Genomic DNA, 18,570 nt, shown 5'->3' on the forward strand with positions numbered 1-18,570 from the left:
ACTGTGTTAACTGTGGTCAATGACATGAGACAAAGTATATGTGAACTGCTGTATGGAAAGTGAATTTGCTCTGTAAATCTTCACCCAAATCACAATATAAAAAAATTAAAAAATATTAACCATACATCTATGGTAACCTGATTTCTGACAAAGGTACAAAGACCATTCAAAAGGGAAAGAATAATCTCTTCAAGAAATGGTACTGGCATATAGTACTGTGTTGTCACAGAAGGCAAACATTGATATACAGGTGGATAGAAGGGTGCACAGTCTGAACTATTAGGTATGTCTATGCAGGGCGGAGTGTGCCCAAGACCTTGTATACGGTTGGCAGATAATGTTCCTACAAGTGAATTTGGATGTTCTATAAAAATTCCCAGGTGTATAGTAGAACTGACAAGGGACAAGGTGTAGTCACTTCATGGCCACAGCCAGCTACCCAGAAGGACCAAGTAGTTGGACCTGTGGGCTCAGAACCATAGTCATAAGGAACATCAAGCTCAACTGGCATAACATACTACATGAAAACATTGTTCCACATCCTACTTTGCTGAGTAGTGACTGGGATCTTAAAATCTTGCAAGCAGCCATCTAGATTCAACAATGGATCTCTCTTCATCCATAGCAAAAAAGAATGAAGAAAACCAAAGACACATAGAAACAGTTAGTCCAAATGACTGGTATACCACTCAAACCTCAGCCTATATGACTATAAGACCAGAAGAACTAGATGGTGCCCAGGTGTCAATGTCAACCACTTGGAGGGGGATCTATGTAGGAGATCCTGGATAGAGTGGGAAAACAATGTAGAACAAAACTCAAAATCTTTTGAAAAAAAAAAAAGGGACTAGGTTTGCAAACATTTACATTAGGTAGATATATTCCTTAGAGAAATCAATCATGGGAGAATAGAAGGGCTATGTGTGCACAGAGAGACAGCTCAAGGGACAGGAGTATATGGGAGTGAAGAGGTAACTATGAGGAAGAAGTGGGAGGGGAGCTGTTGCACTGTGCGATACTGCAATCAATGTCAAGAGACAATGTGTATGTAAGCTGCTGCATGGAAAATGAATTTGCTCTGTAAACTTTTGCCCAAATCACAATAAAAATTTAAAATAAAAGAAAGAAATGGTGTTTGGACAATTGGCTCCAACTTCACTGCATGACAAAAGTGAAGCTGGAGCCTTACTTCACACCATACACAAAAATTTACTCAATTTAGGGTCTAAGACCTAAAATTGAAAAATCATTAAAAGAAAACATAGCAGTAAATTTTCAGGGTCTTGGATTTAGCAATGCAACAAAAGCACAAGCAATAAAATAAAATATGGATGAATGAGATTTTTGTCAAAATTTAAACTTTGGTGCATGGAAGGTCACTATCAACAGAGTGAAAAGACAACCAAAGAATAGGAGAAAATATTCGCAAATTGTAACTCTAATAAGGGTAAAGTATCCAGAATATATAAAGAACTCTTACAACTCAATAACAAAAAGACAAATAGTCCATTTTAAAAACATGCTAAGGGCTTGAGTATGCATTTCATCAAAGACAGTAAGTAAGTGGTCAAAAGCAATGGAAAAAAAATGTTGAACATCATTAATAAGTAGGAAATGTAAGTCAAAACCACTTTATATGCACTAGGATGGCTGAAAGAAGGAATAACGGAGGGAAGGAAAAAGGAAGTGAAGACAGAAGGAACAAGGAGGGAGGGAGGGAAGATGAGAAGGAGCAAGGCAGGGAGGATAGATTAGCATATGACTCAGTAATTCCACTCCTAGGTATATATATATCCAAAAGAATTGAAAACAAGTGTTCAAACAAAAACTTGTACATACATATTCATAGAAGCACTACTCACAAAAGTCCAAAAGTAAAAGCAACACAAACATCCATCAACTGATAAATGAATTTTAAAAATGTAGTATGTCTATACACTGGAATATTATACAACTATAAAAAGGAACAAAGTACTGATGCATGATATAACATGGATGAACCTCAAAAGCATTATGCTAACTAAATGAAGTCAGATAAAAAAGACCACAGATTGTATGATTTCATTTATATGAAATATCCAAAACAGGCAAACCCACAGATACAGAAAGCATATCAGAGGTTGTCAAAGTCTGGAGAGAGGGGTGAGTGGGGGGTCCCATTTTGTGGTAATGAAAATGTTCTGGAACTAGATAGATGTGATGGCTTCATTACACTGCAAATGTACTGTTGTTGTTACGTTGTTATGTGCCGTCAAGTCAAACCTGACTCATAGCGACCCCTCCTTGGGTTTCCGAGGCAGTATCACTACGGAAGTAGGATTGCCCAACCTTCCTTCCGAGGAGTGGCTGGTGGGTTTGAACTGCCAGCCGTCTGGTTAGCAGGCAAGTGTCTTAGCCACTATGCTACCAGAGCTCCATTAATTGTATACTTTAAAAGGGCTAAAATTATGTTTTCTATTGTGTGTGAATGTTACCATGATAAAACAACAATGTTTATACTTCAGGCTTGAAAAAATTTAAGGATGTATACATCACAATGTGATTGTATAAAAATGTCTTCTGAAAAGTTAAAGAACAATCTCATTGATATGATTAGTAAGTTTTTGTCATCAAAGTTAATGATAAGAGCTCTGGTGGCATAGTGCCTAAGGCATCTGACTGCTAACCAGAAGGCTGGAGGTTCAAATCCACCAGCCACTCCTTGAAAGGAAGACTGGGCAATCTACTTCTGTAGAGAAAGCACCTCGGAAACCCAAGAAGGGGTTGCTATGAGTCAGATTCAACTTGAAGGCAGTAAGTTTGTTTGGTTGGTTGGTTTGTGAAAAAACATTACTAATTTAACAGAACCGTAGGTCTTATGGATTGAATTGTGCCTCTGAAAAATATGCATCATAAATCCTAACCGAAGGTTGGGCAATCCTACTTCCGTAGTGATAACTGCCTCGGAAACCCAAGGAGGGGTAGCTAGGAGTCCAGTGACTAGATGACAAATAACAACAACAACATACTCATAGTTATAATCCCATTTGAGAGTGAGTTTCCTTTGTTATATTAATGACAGCATTAGTTTAGAGTGTCTTAAATCGATCTCTTTTGAGATATACTAGATTAACATAACAACAACAAACAACAGATTAAACAAGTAGGTAAGAAGCAGAGATGCAAAAGGAGAGATGATAATTCACATGAAAATCACCCAGGAGCAGAAACTCAAAGAGCCATGACATTCCTCTAGAACTGAAAGAGACAGACAGAAAGCCTTCCCCTACAGCGAGCACCCTGAATTCAGAATTCTAGCCTCTTAAACTTAGAAAATAAATTTCTTTGTTAAAAGCACCCATTTGCGGTACTTCTGTTATAGTAGTGTTAGAAAACTATGACACAAAGTGTCTTGACACTTTCAGACTAGAAGGTTGTTTCAAAATGGGTGTCTCTGGCAAACTGAATTTTAAATACAAGGGGAAGCCTTGTCCTGCAGCCAGGATTCTATCATAGCCATCCTTGTACTCTCAGATTCATCACAGTGCCCACCTGTCACAGAGACTAAATGCTGAATGAGTGAATCAATCATTCTTTTAATTAATGGATTAATTAAATCATTGAGCACTAATATCTAAGTTACAGAAAAATTAGCTGGCACACTACTACTGATCTCTTTATACAATCTCAAAATTGTTCTTTCTAGTTAGTCAATAAATACTGTACATTTACACTGTGAGAGATGGGAAAAAAAAAATTCAGACATCACAATACTACATTCAAGTAGCCTTCAATAGGTATAGAGCTAAGAAATAAATATAAATGACAATAAATCACAGTCAAATTTTTAACTGCCCAAAGAAAAGTATTAGTTGAAAGGATTATCAAAGAATGAAGAGATAATTTGGGATATGGCCTTAAGAAAGGTGAAAGGGACCTAAGAATACTACAAACACCTTATAGTGATATACTTCTAATACTGGATAAGATTTGTTGTTGTTGTTGTTATGTGCCGATGAGTCGGCCGCAACTCATAGCTACCCCTCCTTGGGTTTCCGAGGCAGTATCACTACGGAAGTAGAGATATGGAAAAATGGGTGAAAGAAGATATTTTAGGCAAAAAGCATAAAATAAAAACAGTACACAGGTAGGAAAATGCTCACTTATTTCAAAAGAAAGAGGGTAAGTTTAATTAAAGTACAGGATATTAGATTTTACCTACCAGCATTTTTGCCATAGCAAATTCAGTCTAGATAGCTGAATTAAAGATTTAATTTCACAATATATGCAAGCATGATGAAATTATCTATATGGTATATTTAGGAAAAAAGCCCAAACAAATTACAAATTTAACTCTACTTCAAAAAGACATAACCAGCCAGACTAACAACTTGAACACTCCAGACAGCTTCACCCTCACAGTAGCCAACTTATTTTCCTTCAACCCAAAGGACTCTGTCTGTGAAGAGAAGCACAATTTGCCCATGCTTTACAACATCTGATACACATTCTTTTGGCTGGTTCTTTGAGAATAGGATCATCAAACTCCCCACGACTCACATGAAAGCACACCCAGGGGCACCCACTCCTGGTACCTCATTGATATATTCTGAGAAGCAACCTCCAGGTCTCATCTCTTTATATTACGTATTACTATATGTCTAAAAACATCCAAAGCAGTAGCCCAGAGGAGGATGTCCTAAGAACACAGTACAGACTTTTTATTTTGTTGTTGTTATGTGCCGTCTAGTCGGACCCGACTCATAGCGACCCCCCCTTGGGTTTCCAAGGAGGTATAACTACGAAAGTGATTGCCAAACCTTCCTTCCAAGGAGTGGCTGGTGGGTTTGAACCACCAGCCTTCTAGTTAGCAATCAAGTGCCTTAGGCAGACTTTTTATAGAAGGGCATTATAGCTAAAGCAGTATTTTATTTTGATTTAAGGATTTTCAATTTTTTTTTTTTTTTTTTTACCACTAGAACATAAATATATCAAAGCTTCTGCCTGCAGCACCATAAAAATAGCATTTCAAACATTTATTCATTCCACAAACATTTATTAGTATTTAAATATACCAAACACTATGTTAGATCCTGTGGACAAAATATATATTCAATGCCTATTCCCAAGAACTTCAGTCTAGTGATATTCTGAAAATAGCTGTGGATTAATCAGATAAATGTCATCTTGCCAATTATCTCTCATTGATTTATCCATTTAACAAACTTAGTCCAGCATTTACTAAGAGAAAATAAAATTAAAATGGAAAATATAAGTTCATGTCCACTAGATATAAAGAAGTACACAAAGGCCAATAATAAACATCCTGAGTGAAAAATTAAGGCTAAAAATAAGATGTAAAGACATAAGCATAATAAATGGGAAACATTTGAAATGAAAATCACTTGAGCAATTTTATTACATTCCAGACATGAATAAAATTTAATACTCACAGATTTCTTGCCAGATGGATTTTCATATTGATAATGAAAGTGAAAGCATTTAATCAACTCAAAACTGAATGGAAGTAAATCAGAATAGGCACTTGCACAACTATCTTTAATCATTGTTTTACAGAGAACACAATGAATCACACAATGCTCCTTATGAAAACTCATAAAGTATCAAATTACATGAAGAAAACCCCAAACGTCCTGAAGGGCAGCAATAAATATTAGCTTCTTCCCAGGCAATATTTAAGCTAAAAATATAAGGTGAAGTGGTAGTTAAGGTTGTACGTCAATTTGGCTGGGCCTGGTTGAGTGGCTGGGCAGCTGGATATAGTATTCCCCATGATGAGACTGGTAATCAATTCAATGGTGGAATCTACTGTGAGCATCTGAGTAGCTGCCTAAGGAATGTGATATACTTCCTGTATATAAGCAGAAGCCTTGGGGAATGGTCTCTAGCTTACGACATGCTTGATCCCTGCATGTAGCCGTGTCATGCTCTGCCGACCTTGGGAATTTCAATGGACTTGAATTAATGGCCTGCCGTGTGGTTTGGTAGTATCACGACTATGCCATTTTACTTGTCAACCTTGGGCATGTCAGCCTTAGCAGCCAGCAGCTCAGTGAAGAAAAGCCTCCAGCTTCAGTGGGCCAGGAGCAGGAGGTAGAGCTGAAGCCCAAGGTTTAGGGGCTTTCACCCAACCCCTAGAGCCTGGCACTTTGAACTCAGACTTAAAGCCTCCACACTGTAAGGGAATAAACTCCTATTTCTTCAAGCCATCCCATTTGTGGTATATTCCTGTCAGAGTGGCACAGAGGTAACCAAAACAGGTGACTATATATTACATATTACTATACAGACTATTTTAAATAATCTGGTTCATCCATTCAGCAAATGGACCAGCGAAAAGAGAGGCAATGACCTGCCCTTTCTAATCAGGATGACCTAAGGGCATTTGACTGAAAACAGAGCACCTGCTGACTCTACAAGAAGTGTGCATTTTTCAGGCCTATATTCTTATCTTTAAAGGAAGCCCAGATATGAGATCACACAACAATGACACCTAAACAGTTGGTAAAGGATGATTCTATACCTCTCACTGATATTTGTGCATTTCAAGTGGTTCCACCTAATGAAGTGCACAATTCATGGGGTGCCATTTATATAAACACCAAGTGGTACCTCTTCCTTGTTTCTATTAATATTGAATGCCTGATTTGCCCAGATAAGTATTTCTAAATATAAGTGCAATGAATGGATACTCTGGAAAAATGGCTAAACCTATTGCGGTGTAGGAGCTCTGGTAGCATAGTGCCTAAGGCACGTCACTGTTAACCAGGAGGCTGGAGGTTCAAACCCACCAGCCACTCCTCGGAAAGAAGGTTGGGCAATCTAAGTCCATAGTGATACTGCCTTGGAAACCCAAGAAGGGGTTGCTATGAGTCGGGTCGGACTCAACAGTACATAACAACAACAACAACACTGCGGTGTAATAAATTACTTAGTGTGGCTTTTCTAGCCATAAGTCTTTGTAAACTCCATGGTGGAATTTGCTGTGAGCAACTGAGGAACTCCTGATTGTAAAAGTTATCCACCTGGGGTATTTCTGTTCGGCACAACACAAAACAATGTTCTGGGAGGGTTCTGCTCTCTCTCAGGTGCTTCGAATTCTGATGTTATGATTGGTTAGTTTGGCCACTCTGCCAGGCCCCTAGAGGCAGAAGTTGTGTCTCTCTGACTGCTGGTTGAGGAAGATGTACTGCTGAAAGAGACATGTGCTCCTGAAAGTGATACGCATTGCTGAGTAAGACACCAAGGAACGTGCACTGTTGGGAGACAGACTATGGGCTGGGAGAGAGACTGAGCATTTTTCCTGAACTTGAATTGTAGCCTGGTGATTCTCTAATAAACCCCGTAATCTGTGAGTTCTGTGTGGCCACTGCAGTGAATTATGGAACCCAGGAGAGAGGTGGTGGGTGCTTTGGAAGGAACCGTGAGTGAAAGGGCTGGAGGGAGGCAGCATGTCTGGCCTTGCAGTAATAGGCCTTGGGCTATTGATGGTGATTCTGTCTTCCTCTTGAGGAGTTAGAGGAGGTCAGAATATGTGGTCTCTCTGCCCTTTTTGCACTTATAAAGTCAGAAGACCTGAGTCAACATGGAATCTTGATTTTTACACTAAGTGAGTTCACATTAACTTCTTTTAGCACTATGCTATCTATTAAAATAGGAATACAACATATTTTACTTAAAAAGGCTGTTCTGTGGCAAATGAAAAGTGTTCTGCAAACAGCAAAGCCTCACTAAAAAATTTACCTTATTTCCAACAATCCTTCTCCAGGGTATCAGCAATGGAAATATGTACTTTTCCTCTCAAGTTTTTTTTTTTTTTTTAATTGTAATTTGGGTGAAAGTTTACAGAGCAAATTCACTTTCCATACAGCAGCTCACACACACTGTCTTAAGACACTGACTACAATTTCCCACAATGCAACAGCTCCCCTCCCACTTCCTCCCCATAGTTACCTCTTCCCTGTGTCCTTCCCTCCCATACACTCCTAAACCCTGAGCGATGTCCCTGTGCACACACAGCCCTTCAATTCTCCCATGATTGTTCTCTCCAAGGAGTGTATCTACCTAATGTAAATGTTCAGCTCATATGCCTGTCTTTTGTTTGGCTGGAAGCAACAGGAGTGGGTTCAATTTCAGATGTGAAGGGCAGCTAGGGGCCATAGTCTCAGTGGTTCCCTCAGGCTCTATCAAACCATCACACATGGTCCTTTTTTTCCCAATGATTTTGAGTTTTATTCCATCTTGTTCTCCCACTCTATCCAGGATCTCCTACATACCACAAAGATGTTTACCTGTGTTCTACTAACTACACAAAGGCATTCGACTTCATGGATCATAACAAATTATGATAACATTGCAAATAATGGAAATTCCAGAACACTTAATTGTGCTCATAAGGAACCTTCATATAGAACAAGAGCAAGCTGTTCAAACAGAACAAGGGGTAATGAATGGCTTAAAATCAGGGAAGGTGTATGACAGGGTTGTATCTTTTCATCATACTTATTCAAGATGTATGCTGAGCCAATAATCCTAGAAGATGGACTACATGAAGAAGAATGCAGCATCAGGATTAGAGGAGGATTCTCCTGCAACATGCAGATGACACAATCTTGCTTGTTGAAAGTGAAGAGAACTTGAAGCATTTGCTGATGATGATCAAACACTACAGCATTCAGTAGGGACTATACCTCAACATGATGAAAAAACAAAATCCTTACACCTGGACCAATAAGCAGCATCACAATAAATGGAAAAAACATATAAGTTATCAGGGATTTCATTTTACTGATTCATCCACAATCAATGCCTATGGAAGCAGGAGTCAAGGAATCAGATGATTTACTGACTGGGCAAATCTGCTGCAAAAGACTTCTTTTTAAAGTGTGCAAAAGCAAAGTTGTCCCTGAAGATTAGGGTGCACCTAACCCAAGCCATGATATTTTCAATAGCTTCATATGCATGTGAATGCTGGACAATGAGTAAGGAAGACTGAAGAAAAATTGATACATCTGTACTGTAGTGTTGGTAAAGAATACTGAAAATATGATGGACTACCAGAAGAACAAACAAATCTGTCTTGGAAAAAGTATAGCCAGAATGCTCCTTAGATGCAAAAATGGCCAGATTTTGTCTCATCTATTTTGGTCATGTTGTTAAAAGGGACCAGTCCCTGGAGAAAGAGATCATACTTGGTAAAGAAAAAGGGGAAGTCCTCCAATGAGATGGACTGAAACAGTGGCTGCAATGTACTCATCATATCAAGTATTGTGCGGATGGTGCAGGACCAGGCAGTATTAAATTCTGATGGAGACAGGGTCACTATGAGTTGGTGCCAACTCAACAGCACCTAGCAATAATGACAATGACATATCAAATATTGTGGGGAAAAGTATACACACAGGACACATTGGCATTTATTAGCCTAATAAATATGTTCTTTTTTTCCCACCTTTTTAAATGTATTTATTTTTCTATACATTTATGGAAAAAACAGACATTAGAGTTAAAGAGCTATGAAATCATACATCAGCTCTTCTTCTTACTTATTGTTCAACCCTGAGACAAAGTATTCAATAAGGAATAACTGATGCTATTATTAATTCTGTAAAAACTACAAGAATATTGTATACACATACCTTAATCCTACCAGCTATATAAGCTTATAGTTAAGTTTATTTAACACAGAGGCAAAAAAAAAAAAAAACATACAAAATAATGTTCGGCAGAAAAGAAGAGGCTTCATAGGGGTGTGCTCACAATGGAATGAAGGTTCAGAAAATGCAGTAGAAAGGGTTAGACAAAAGTAGGAAGCCAAGAGGGAAAAGAGGGTCAAGGGCACAGGTATAAAGCAGCATAATCATGAGACTAGGAAAGATGGCAGGTGAAAGGAGTCTACACTCTAAAATAACCTTACTCTTTTAAAGCCAAGAATGGGTAAAATTAAATTTCTTCTATGTTCCATCAAAAAGAATTTCTTTTGTGGCTAAACCTGACTGGAGTCTCAGAGGACAGATTCCCCTACAGTCTGTCCACGTGCTAAACCAAAAATCAAATTTACTGCCCTCAACTTGGATCCAACTCATAACAACCCCTCCTTAGGTTTCCAAGGCAGTAACACTGCAGAAGTAGATTGCCCAATCTTCCTTCCAAGGGGTGGCTGGTGGGTTTGAAGCACCAGCCTTCTGGTTAGCAGTCAAATGCCTTAGGCACTATGCCACCAGAGCTCCACCATGTGCTAAAAAGCACCATAAAATGGAGGACAGGCAGTCACTGGTGTGTGCTGTGATGAATTCTGTAATGAGGCAGTATGCTAAGTAAGCAGTGAGAGTGGCAGTGAAAGCAGGATTAGGTTCAGTAACTAAACCTAAGCCACTGCTTCCCTCAGCAAAGGATACCAAAAAAAAAAAAAAACCTCACTGCCATCAAGTCGATTCGACTCATAGGTACCCCTCCTTGTGTTTCCGAGGCTGTATCTCTATGGAAGCAGATTGCCCAACTTTCCTTCCAAGAAGTGTGGTTGGTGGGTTTAAACAACCAGCCTTCTGGTTTGCAGTCAAATGCCTTAGCCACAACCCCACCAAAGCTCATCACAGGAACCAGGACTATGGTCTGGTTTTCAGTTTTGCAAGCCCAAAAACCTGTTTTTTCCAGTTTACGCAGGCATTCATGAGAAATAATTTATACCAACTAAATAAGAAAAACAACAAGCCTTAAAACAAGTTGGTGAGTTTGTAACAAAAGGTAAATCTAGTTTGAGAATCAAGGTACATTCCTCCTCTGATTGAGAGATTCACTTAAAAGTCAAATACACTATCTGAGAATCTAGTAGGAAACAATCAGGCAACAGCAATTTCTGGTGAACTATCTGCCTAAGCTCTCAGAGTATTTCTGTTCAAAAGACTGAGGAGTCCATGCAAGAAAAAAACTTCTAGTCTGAACTCATCTCCACCTACCAGGTACCTCTTTTCCATTTCTGATTTCCTTCCTATCCCATTACTTTTCTGATAGCATTTTTCAAACTACTCACATATTACACTTAAATCATTTCCAGGTTTTGAGGATCGGGGGGGTTGTGGTTTAAAAAAAAAAGCACTATAAAAATCTTAATGCCCTAGAAAAATCACTATAAAATTACTTTATGAAAAAAATTAATAAATAAAGATTACTGGATTATAATGGCATTTACTAGCAACTAATTAAAAAAAAAAAACTCCTAATCAGATGAAAAATTGAGCATATGCCAACAAGGGCTACAGCAGATGCAATCTATCTCTGCAGGCAAAAAAATGTATCTACTACTGCAATAAGCCAAAAGAGCATACTATACAATGTTGCTGTGAATAGCCCTTACCTGCATGTATAACATTCCAGAATACTCACAAAATGAAATATTAGTGTTATTAGTGTGCTTTAGATGTTGGTCAATATTCTATTAGGTGAATGAAAATCAGTTAAGAAAACAAAAAGCCAGGGAGAAAATACTTTGTATTCAAAGATTCAACATTTAAAAAACATTTTTCCCAAAAATGAAATCTCCCACATATGATCAGAACATCAGGATCCTCCCAAAAGTTGCTGCTGTTGTTGTTGTTGTGTGCCGTTGAGTCGGACCCAACTCATAGCGACCTCTCCTTGGGTTTCCAAGGCAGTATCACTACGGAAGTAGATTGCCCAACCTTCCTTCCAAGGAGTGGCTGGTGGGTTTGAACCGCCAGCCTTCTGGTTAGCAGTCAAGTGCCTTAGGCACTATGCTACGAGAGCTCCTAACTTAAAGAATAGGACAGCTTTAGAATGAAAAGACTAAAAAAATGCAGTGCATTATAGCAAGTTAACAATAAAACAAAATTAGAACTGTCAGCACTCACCCTTAAGAAAGCATCATTCTAACAAAAGTCTTAACCAAAAGACATACCTGTTCATTTTGATTCCATTCCCCTTGTTGCTTCAAAGATGGAATAGCCCAGATGCTTAATTTGCCTGAGAAGTGAATGGCTGCAAGGAGAGTCCCATCTGGAGAAAGGCTCATCTTAAAGATCCCATCCTATAAAATAATTATATTACAATCAGGTCAGAGCACAGGGCATGCAGCCTAACAGAAATACATCCCAGAATTTAGTAAAACTGTTCAAGGATGTCATTTTATGCACGATTTTTAACAATTGAGGTTTCAACGGATCATAACACTAAATATGCTCCAGCATATGGAAAAAGGATTATTGCCCATAAAGACTTTTATCCAATGGATCCGCTGACTCAGTACCATAGTACAGGGGGACAACTGACTCAACTAGCACAACAAAATACATAAAAATCTTATTCCACAACCTACATTGGTGGGTAGCGACCGGGCTCTTAAAAGTTTCCGAATGGCCATCAAAGATTCAGCTAATGGTCTCCTATTGTCAGAAGCGAAGAAGAATGAAACAACTAAGGACATTTGGAAGCAATCAATCCTGGGACATGATAGACCTCGAGACCAGAATTAGATGGTGCCCGGCTAACAATGCAGACCACTGAGGAAGGGATCAAAAGCAGAGATCCTATATAGATAGAGTGGGAGGAAAAACCTGGAACAAAATCCAAAAACACAATAACGACCAGAATTATTGGTCAGATGGAATCTGGTGGGACCCCCAATACTATGGCCCTGGGATACACTTTGGACCTGGAATAAAACTCAGCCCCAAGGGCTGGCTCTCAGCCCAATAGTAAATAAGATGTACACGCAGACCACTCAACCCAGGGTGACGCACCCACATACCCTATGGAGATGCATCCCTTGGAGCAATGGACCATGGGGCCCCAGAGGGGAAACATTCACATGGAGGAAATGCAGGACACACAGGAGTGCATAACTATGAGGAGCACAGAAGGGGAGGGCAGTTACTGGGAAGGGAGGGAAAGAGAGTGTGTTAGGGTCGAGGATGGTAACTCAGGAGTGAAACCAAATGTACACGAAATGCTTGTATACAAACTCTTCTCTGTAATTGCACCTACAGCACAATTAAAAAATAAACAAATAAAATAACTTATTCAAAAAAACGTAGATAAAGCATACCTTTGGAAAAGCCAATAATGGAGAAAAAGTTGTTAATTTCATAGTCATCTACAATAACAGTAATATAATACATACTTAAAATACTTGGGGGAAAAAAGTTTCATCTGTTATATAGTGTTATAAATTACATATAACCCTAAACTCAAATACATGAGTATTAACAAACTTCTTCTTCATATCACACATCAATTACCATGAGTTGTCCTTTTATAGGTTGGTCTTAACTAGACTGTGAATTCCTTAAAATCTGGGCCTATATCCATATTTACAAAATGCCTGGGATAAGCTATGCATCAGCGATAGTCTAAAACCTCATGCTATAAAAGAAAAGGACAGAGAGAGGAAGGGAGAGACAGATGGAGAAAGGCAGGGCCAAAGAGTAATAGGAACAGATGGAAAGCAAGGAAAATATTGTTCCTTTTACTTTAAATTACATTATGAATGTCTAAGATTTTCCAGATTTGATCCCAAACAATCCAAAGTAACAAACCTAGTTGTTGCCACTGCTGAAACTGAGAAACTTTGTAACATATGGATTGAAATAGCCAACCTAAAGCTACACAAGAGAAAGACTTATCTAGGCTTGCTTATCCAAATAATCTCTCTCAGTCCCTTCCTACCAGAAAACAAGGTTTTTTCAGTTATTACATGAAAGAAACCATAGGAGCAGACAGATTCTCATCTATCAGCTACTACAGAATCAGAAGAAGTGAACAAACAATAATTGTACAACTAACTAAATACATGAACAGATTAGCATTTCATTCTCTCTACCTAGGACTAAAATTACTTTAACCATACATAATAGGTCTATCCCAGAACCGAAGAACTAAAGATAAAAGGATTAAAATACAAATGATTAGGAAAAGGATGCAATAAAAATACTTCAAGCAAAGTTTTAAATGTATAACATTCTTTCTTTTGTGATGAAAATAACCAAACTCACTGTCCTCCAATCAATTCTGATTCATAGTGACCCTACAAGAAACAGTCACTGCCCTCATAGGATTTTCAAGGCTATATGTCTTATGGGGGAACTCTGGTGGTGTAGTGCCTAAGGCATTTGACTGCTAACCAGAAGGCTAGAGGTTCAAATGCACCAGCCACTCCTCAGAAGGAATATTGGGCAATCTACTTCCGTAGCGATACCGCCTCGTAAGCCCAAGGAGGGGTCGCTATGAGTCTAAATAGACTTGACGGCAGTGTTTTTGGTTTTTGGTATGTCTTTATGGAAGCAGACTGCCACATATTTCTCCTGAGAAACAGCTGGTAGGTTGGAAATGGCAACCTTTCAGTTAGCAGCCAAGTGCTTTAACCACTACGCTACCAGAGCTCCCGAACGATATAAGAGGAGGGAAAAAAAGGAAAGAACTGACATCTTCCACTGAACACTTTAGAATCAATAACATTTGTGGTTATGCATATGGTGGACCTCAGAAGTGAAGATTTCTATTAGCTAAAAGAACTCTCAGGACAATCTTTTGATTTTATAGAAGATCGAGAACCTGAAAAGCTAAGATGCTTTCCCAAGATCGTTATAGTATAGGTAACAGAACTAGAACTAGAATACAGATATCTTCAATCTCAACCTACGTCACCATGATTATCTTCATCATGTGGGTCCATGGTCTTTCAAGTAGTCACACTCCTCAAAAGAAAGTATGGTCAAGCATATTTTACTCTTTTGACCTAAATAGTAAGTCACATGTGATTTGTATGGTGACTCCCAACTTAAGCCCTTCTGAAAACAAAGGAAAAGCTTATGGGTATCTTTAACAAAAAAATATGTATAATAAATAATGAGAATAACTGAGTAACAGCATTGTAACCAGAAAAATAATGAAATGAATATGCTGCCTTTTCTTTTAGTTTTTCTCTTTCTTACTTTTGAGAAACTTAAGCAACAAATGCATTGAATAAATTGCTACCACTTGCTTTGAATGTATTGATACTTAATTCCCTTTATTTCATTTCCTACTATGATATCCATACTACAAACTTAACACACTCTTTTCAAAGAAAAAAAAAACTTATCTTAGAAATTTTCACTAACACAAAAAGGTAGAAATACCCATGTGGCCAACAACCACCTTCTAATATCAACAATCTATCAAGATTGTTTCATTTATCCATCCCCAGTCAACACACCAACCCCAGGGATTTTTCCCTATAGAGTCTTCTAAAGCAAATTCCAAATGCTACATTTTACCAATCTATACACATTATAGGATCTCTAGCATCATAGTGCCTAAGGCATCTGACTGCTAACCAGAAGGCTGGTGGTTCAAACCCACCAGCCACTCCTCAGAAGGAAGACTGGGCAATCTATTTTCACAGAGATACCGCCTTGGTTGGGTACGACTCAACAGCAAATAACAACAACAAAAAAAAAGATAAAATTCTTAGAAATAAATCTTACCAGGGACACAAGAGACTTATACAAAGAAAATTATGAAACAATATTACAAGAAACTATAAGAGACCTACATAAATCAAAAAATATACCATGTTCATGGACAAAAAGACTGAACATTGTAAAAATGTCAATCCTATCAAAAGCAATCTAAACATGCAATGCAATCCAATCCAGAGTCCAGCAACATTGTTTAAGGAAATGGAAAAATCAATCACTAATTTTATATGGAAAGGAAAGAGACCTAGGATAAGCTGAAGAAGAACAAAATAGGAGGTCTCATACCTCCTGATCTCAAAACCTACACTGCAGGAAGGAAGATGATGTCATACCTGTAGCCCACATCTTTGTTCCCTCTACCATCTTAATGCCTGAAAAACTAGGTACAGTAGTTTGAAGCAAGGATTCTGGGGCTGTCAACAGCTCATGAAGTTAGAGAACGCCAGATTTAGTGGAGAAGGAGTGAAAAAAAAAAAAAAAAAGAAGAAGAAGAAAAAGAAAGGTAAATAGCCAGAAAAAAATAAAAATAAACTTACCTGCCAAGAAGTGTGTGAGATGATGAGACAGTGAAACAGAAAACTCTCTAAACAAAACTGGAGTAAACTGTGGAGGAAATAAGAAAGCAGAAATACCAGGGAGCCAACAGAGGCTTTGGGGACTCAGACTACCCACAACAGCAGCTTCTGACAGTAACCTTGGGAACTAAGCTGAGCAAATGGACAACATTTCTGAGAAACAGAGCAGAAATGCCTTTGGCTCAGGTTGCCACTGAGCTGGGAGCAGAAAGGAAGAGGGAAGGAAACATGACCCAGGCAGGTGGGCCCTGAGATGAGCTCACAGCGCAAGGCTAGGATCCAGCTCTTTCAGGACAGAGCTTTCGCACAGAGTAGTCCAGATTATGGAGTTTTTGCGGCTATCCAACCCAAATGGAAAGTAGTGGCATCCTAACCACTGGGGTCTTTGTCAATGTTGAACTGCAGGTCTGTGAGTAACAAAAAAGCATCATCGATAGCCATCCCAACTAGACTCAAAACAAAAACCCAGAACCAGCAGTAGCCACAGAAATGTGGAAAGCAGAGACTTATTACTGGCACCATGATTTTTTTTTTTCCTTTTCTTTTTCTTTTCTTCCTCTTTTTCCCCTTCGACTCAGCTTCACCCAGTAGGAGAACCACATTAAGCCACCACAATACCTTTTCATCCCAACTCTAATTCCCCTTTATGACAAGCAGAGACCTGTACCCACAATCCCCACAGTGATTCTATCAACAAAACAAAACTGCAGAGCAACCCAGCACACCTGAATTAATAACCAAGAACATAAAATACACCACCTCCATACTTGCAAAAAGATTTAAACATAAAATAAAGGCAAAACAAATCAATATATAACTAACAGTTAAAGACAACAACTTCAAAATGTCTAGGAAACAACAGGCAACCCCATATCAAACATAAAAACAGGATAATACAATAGAAATAAAATTCCAAACAAAAATCTCATTAAACATGGAGGAAGATGAGACAATAAAATTATCCAAGAAGGAATTTAGAGGGTATGTTTATAGAACTCTACAAGAGCTTAAGGAAACCTCAAACAGAACCATGGAGAACACAGACAGTATCTTGGAAGAAATCAGGAAAACCAAGAACAAAATAACAAGATTAATAACCAATCGGAACTCACACAAAAACAGCAGTTAGAAATCTAGAAGATGAACACTAGAATTACATAATTAAACAACACAGTGGAAGCAAAGAATGAGAGACTAGAACTGGCTGAAGAACACATTTCCCAACTAGAAAATAAATCCCTTGACACCAGCCCGTATGAAGAAAAATGAGAACAATGATTTAAGAGAAATGAAGACTACCTAAGACTTATATGGAATGACATAAAAAGAAACAACATACACCTCTTATTGGAATACCAGAATACGAAGAGGCAGGAAAAAAAAAAAAAAACTGAGAATTTGTGGAACACTTGCTAACAGAAAATTTCCCCCATATCATGAAGGAAGAAAAGCTTTTTGTTCAAGAAGCTCAATGAACCCCGTCCAGGACAGATCCCAAGAGAAAGTCACCAAGACATATCATAATCAAACTCCAAAACCAAAGACAAAGAAAGAATCTTGCAAGCAACCTGAGAAAAAAGAAAGGTCACCTACAACGCACAATTTGTTAGGCTGAGTTCTGATTATTCAGCAGAAACCATGCAGGCAAGAAGGCAATGGGACAGCATATATACAACACTGAAGAAAAAGACCTTCCAACCAACAATTCTAAATTCAGCCAAATTATCCATCAAATACACAAGTGAAATCAAAACATTCCCAGACAAACAAAAGTTAAGGGATTTTGTGAAAACCAGACCAACTCTACAAGAAATCTGTGAGGAAGTCCTTCCAATAGAGAACCTACAACAACAAAAAAATTAGAATCAGGACACATGACATCAAAACTAAAACCAAATAAGAAATGTTGTTGTTGTTGTTGTTAAGTGCCGTTGAGTCGTTTCCAAACCGACTCAAAGCAACCCCATGAACAGCAGAACCAAACACTGCCCGATCCCACGCCAGCCCCACAAACCCTGCTATACTTGAGCCCATCATTGCAGTCAGTGTCAATCAATCTCGTAATACATACTTAAAACGCACAAAACAACAGGGCAGAAGAGCAGGAGAAAGGGAATTGAAAGCCAGGAAGCCAGACAGAGGTACAGTCAGCCACAGGGACCCAGCTGGGGGTGATACGAGAGGTTTCCAACAGCAAAACAAAGTTGTCTGTTGGTTTGTCCTACTGTGGTGACATGCAGACTTCAGTTTTGAGTTTCAGCCTCTGGTGTTTAAAACCCAGCGAGATGCAGCTGGTGCATAGGTAACAGCCCAGCTTGTAGACTGAGATAGACTAGGAAGAAGGAAGAGACCGTCCACATCTGAAAGAATTGGCCAGGGAAAACCTTATGAATAGCAAAGAAAATAGGACTGGGAAAGAGCTGCCACATCTGAGTAAACCAGCCTTACTCATATGGAAAAGAGAAAGCTTTCAAGATCTTCATTTGCTGATGTGGCACCACTCAAATTGAAGAGAAACAGCC

At 38.6% G+C, this 18,570-nt stretch overlaps 1 protein-coding gene across 1 annotated transcript in view; it reads right to left on the reverse strand.

The window, feature by feature from the left end:
* The window catches only part of NBAS (NBAS subunit of NRZ tethering complex), a 750,019-nt gene that overhangs the window by 530,595 nt on the left and 200,854 nt on the right, over positions 1-18,570 (reverse strand). Inside the window, exon 12 of the mRNA XM_042781864.1 lies at positions 11,915-12,043. Within this exon, the coding sequence (XP_042637798.1) occupies positions 11,915-12,043 (129 nt within the window). The remainder of the gene's footprint in view (positions 1-11,914; positions 12,044-18,570) is intronic.

This window comes from Orycteropus afer, unplaced genomic scaffold (genome assembly GCF_000298275.1).
Source record: "Orycteropus afer afer isolate SDZICR_OR568_19922 unplaced genomic scaffold, OryAfe1.0 scaffold00187, whole genome shotgun sequence".
Taxonomy (NCBI): Eukaryota; Metazoa; Chordata; class Mammalia; order Tubulidentata; family Orycteropodidae; genus Orycteropus; species Orycteropus afer.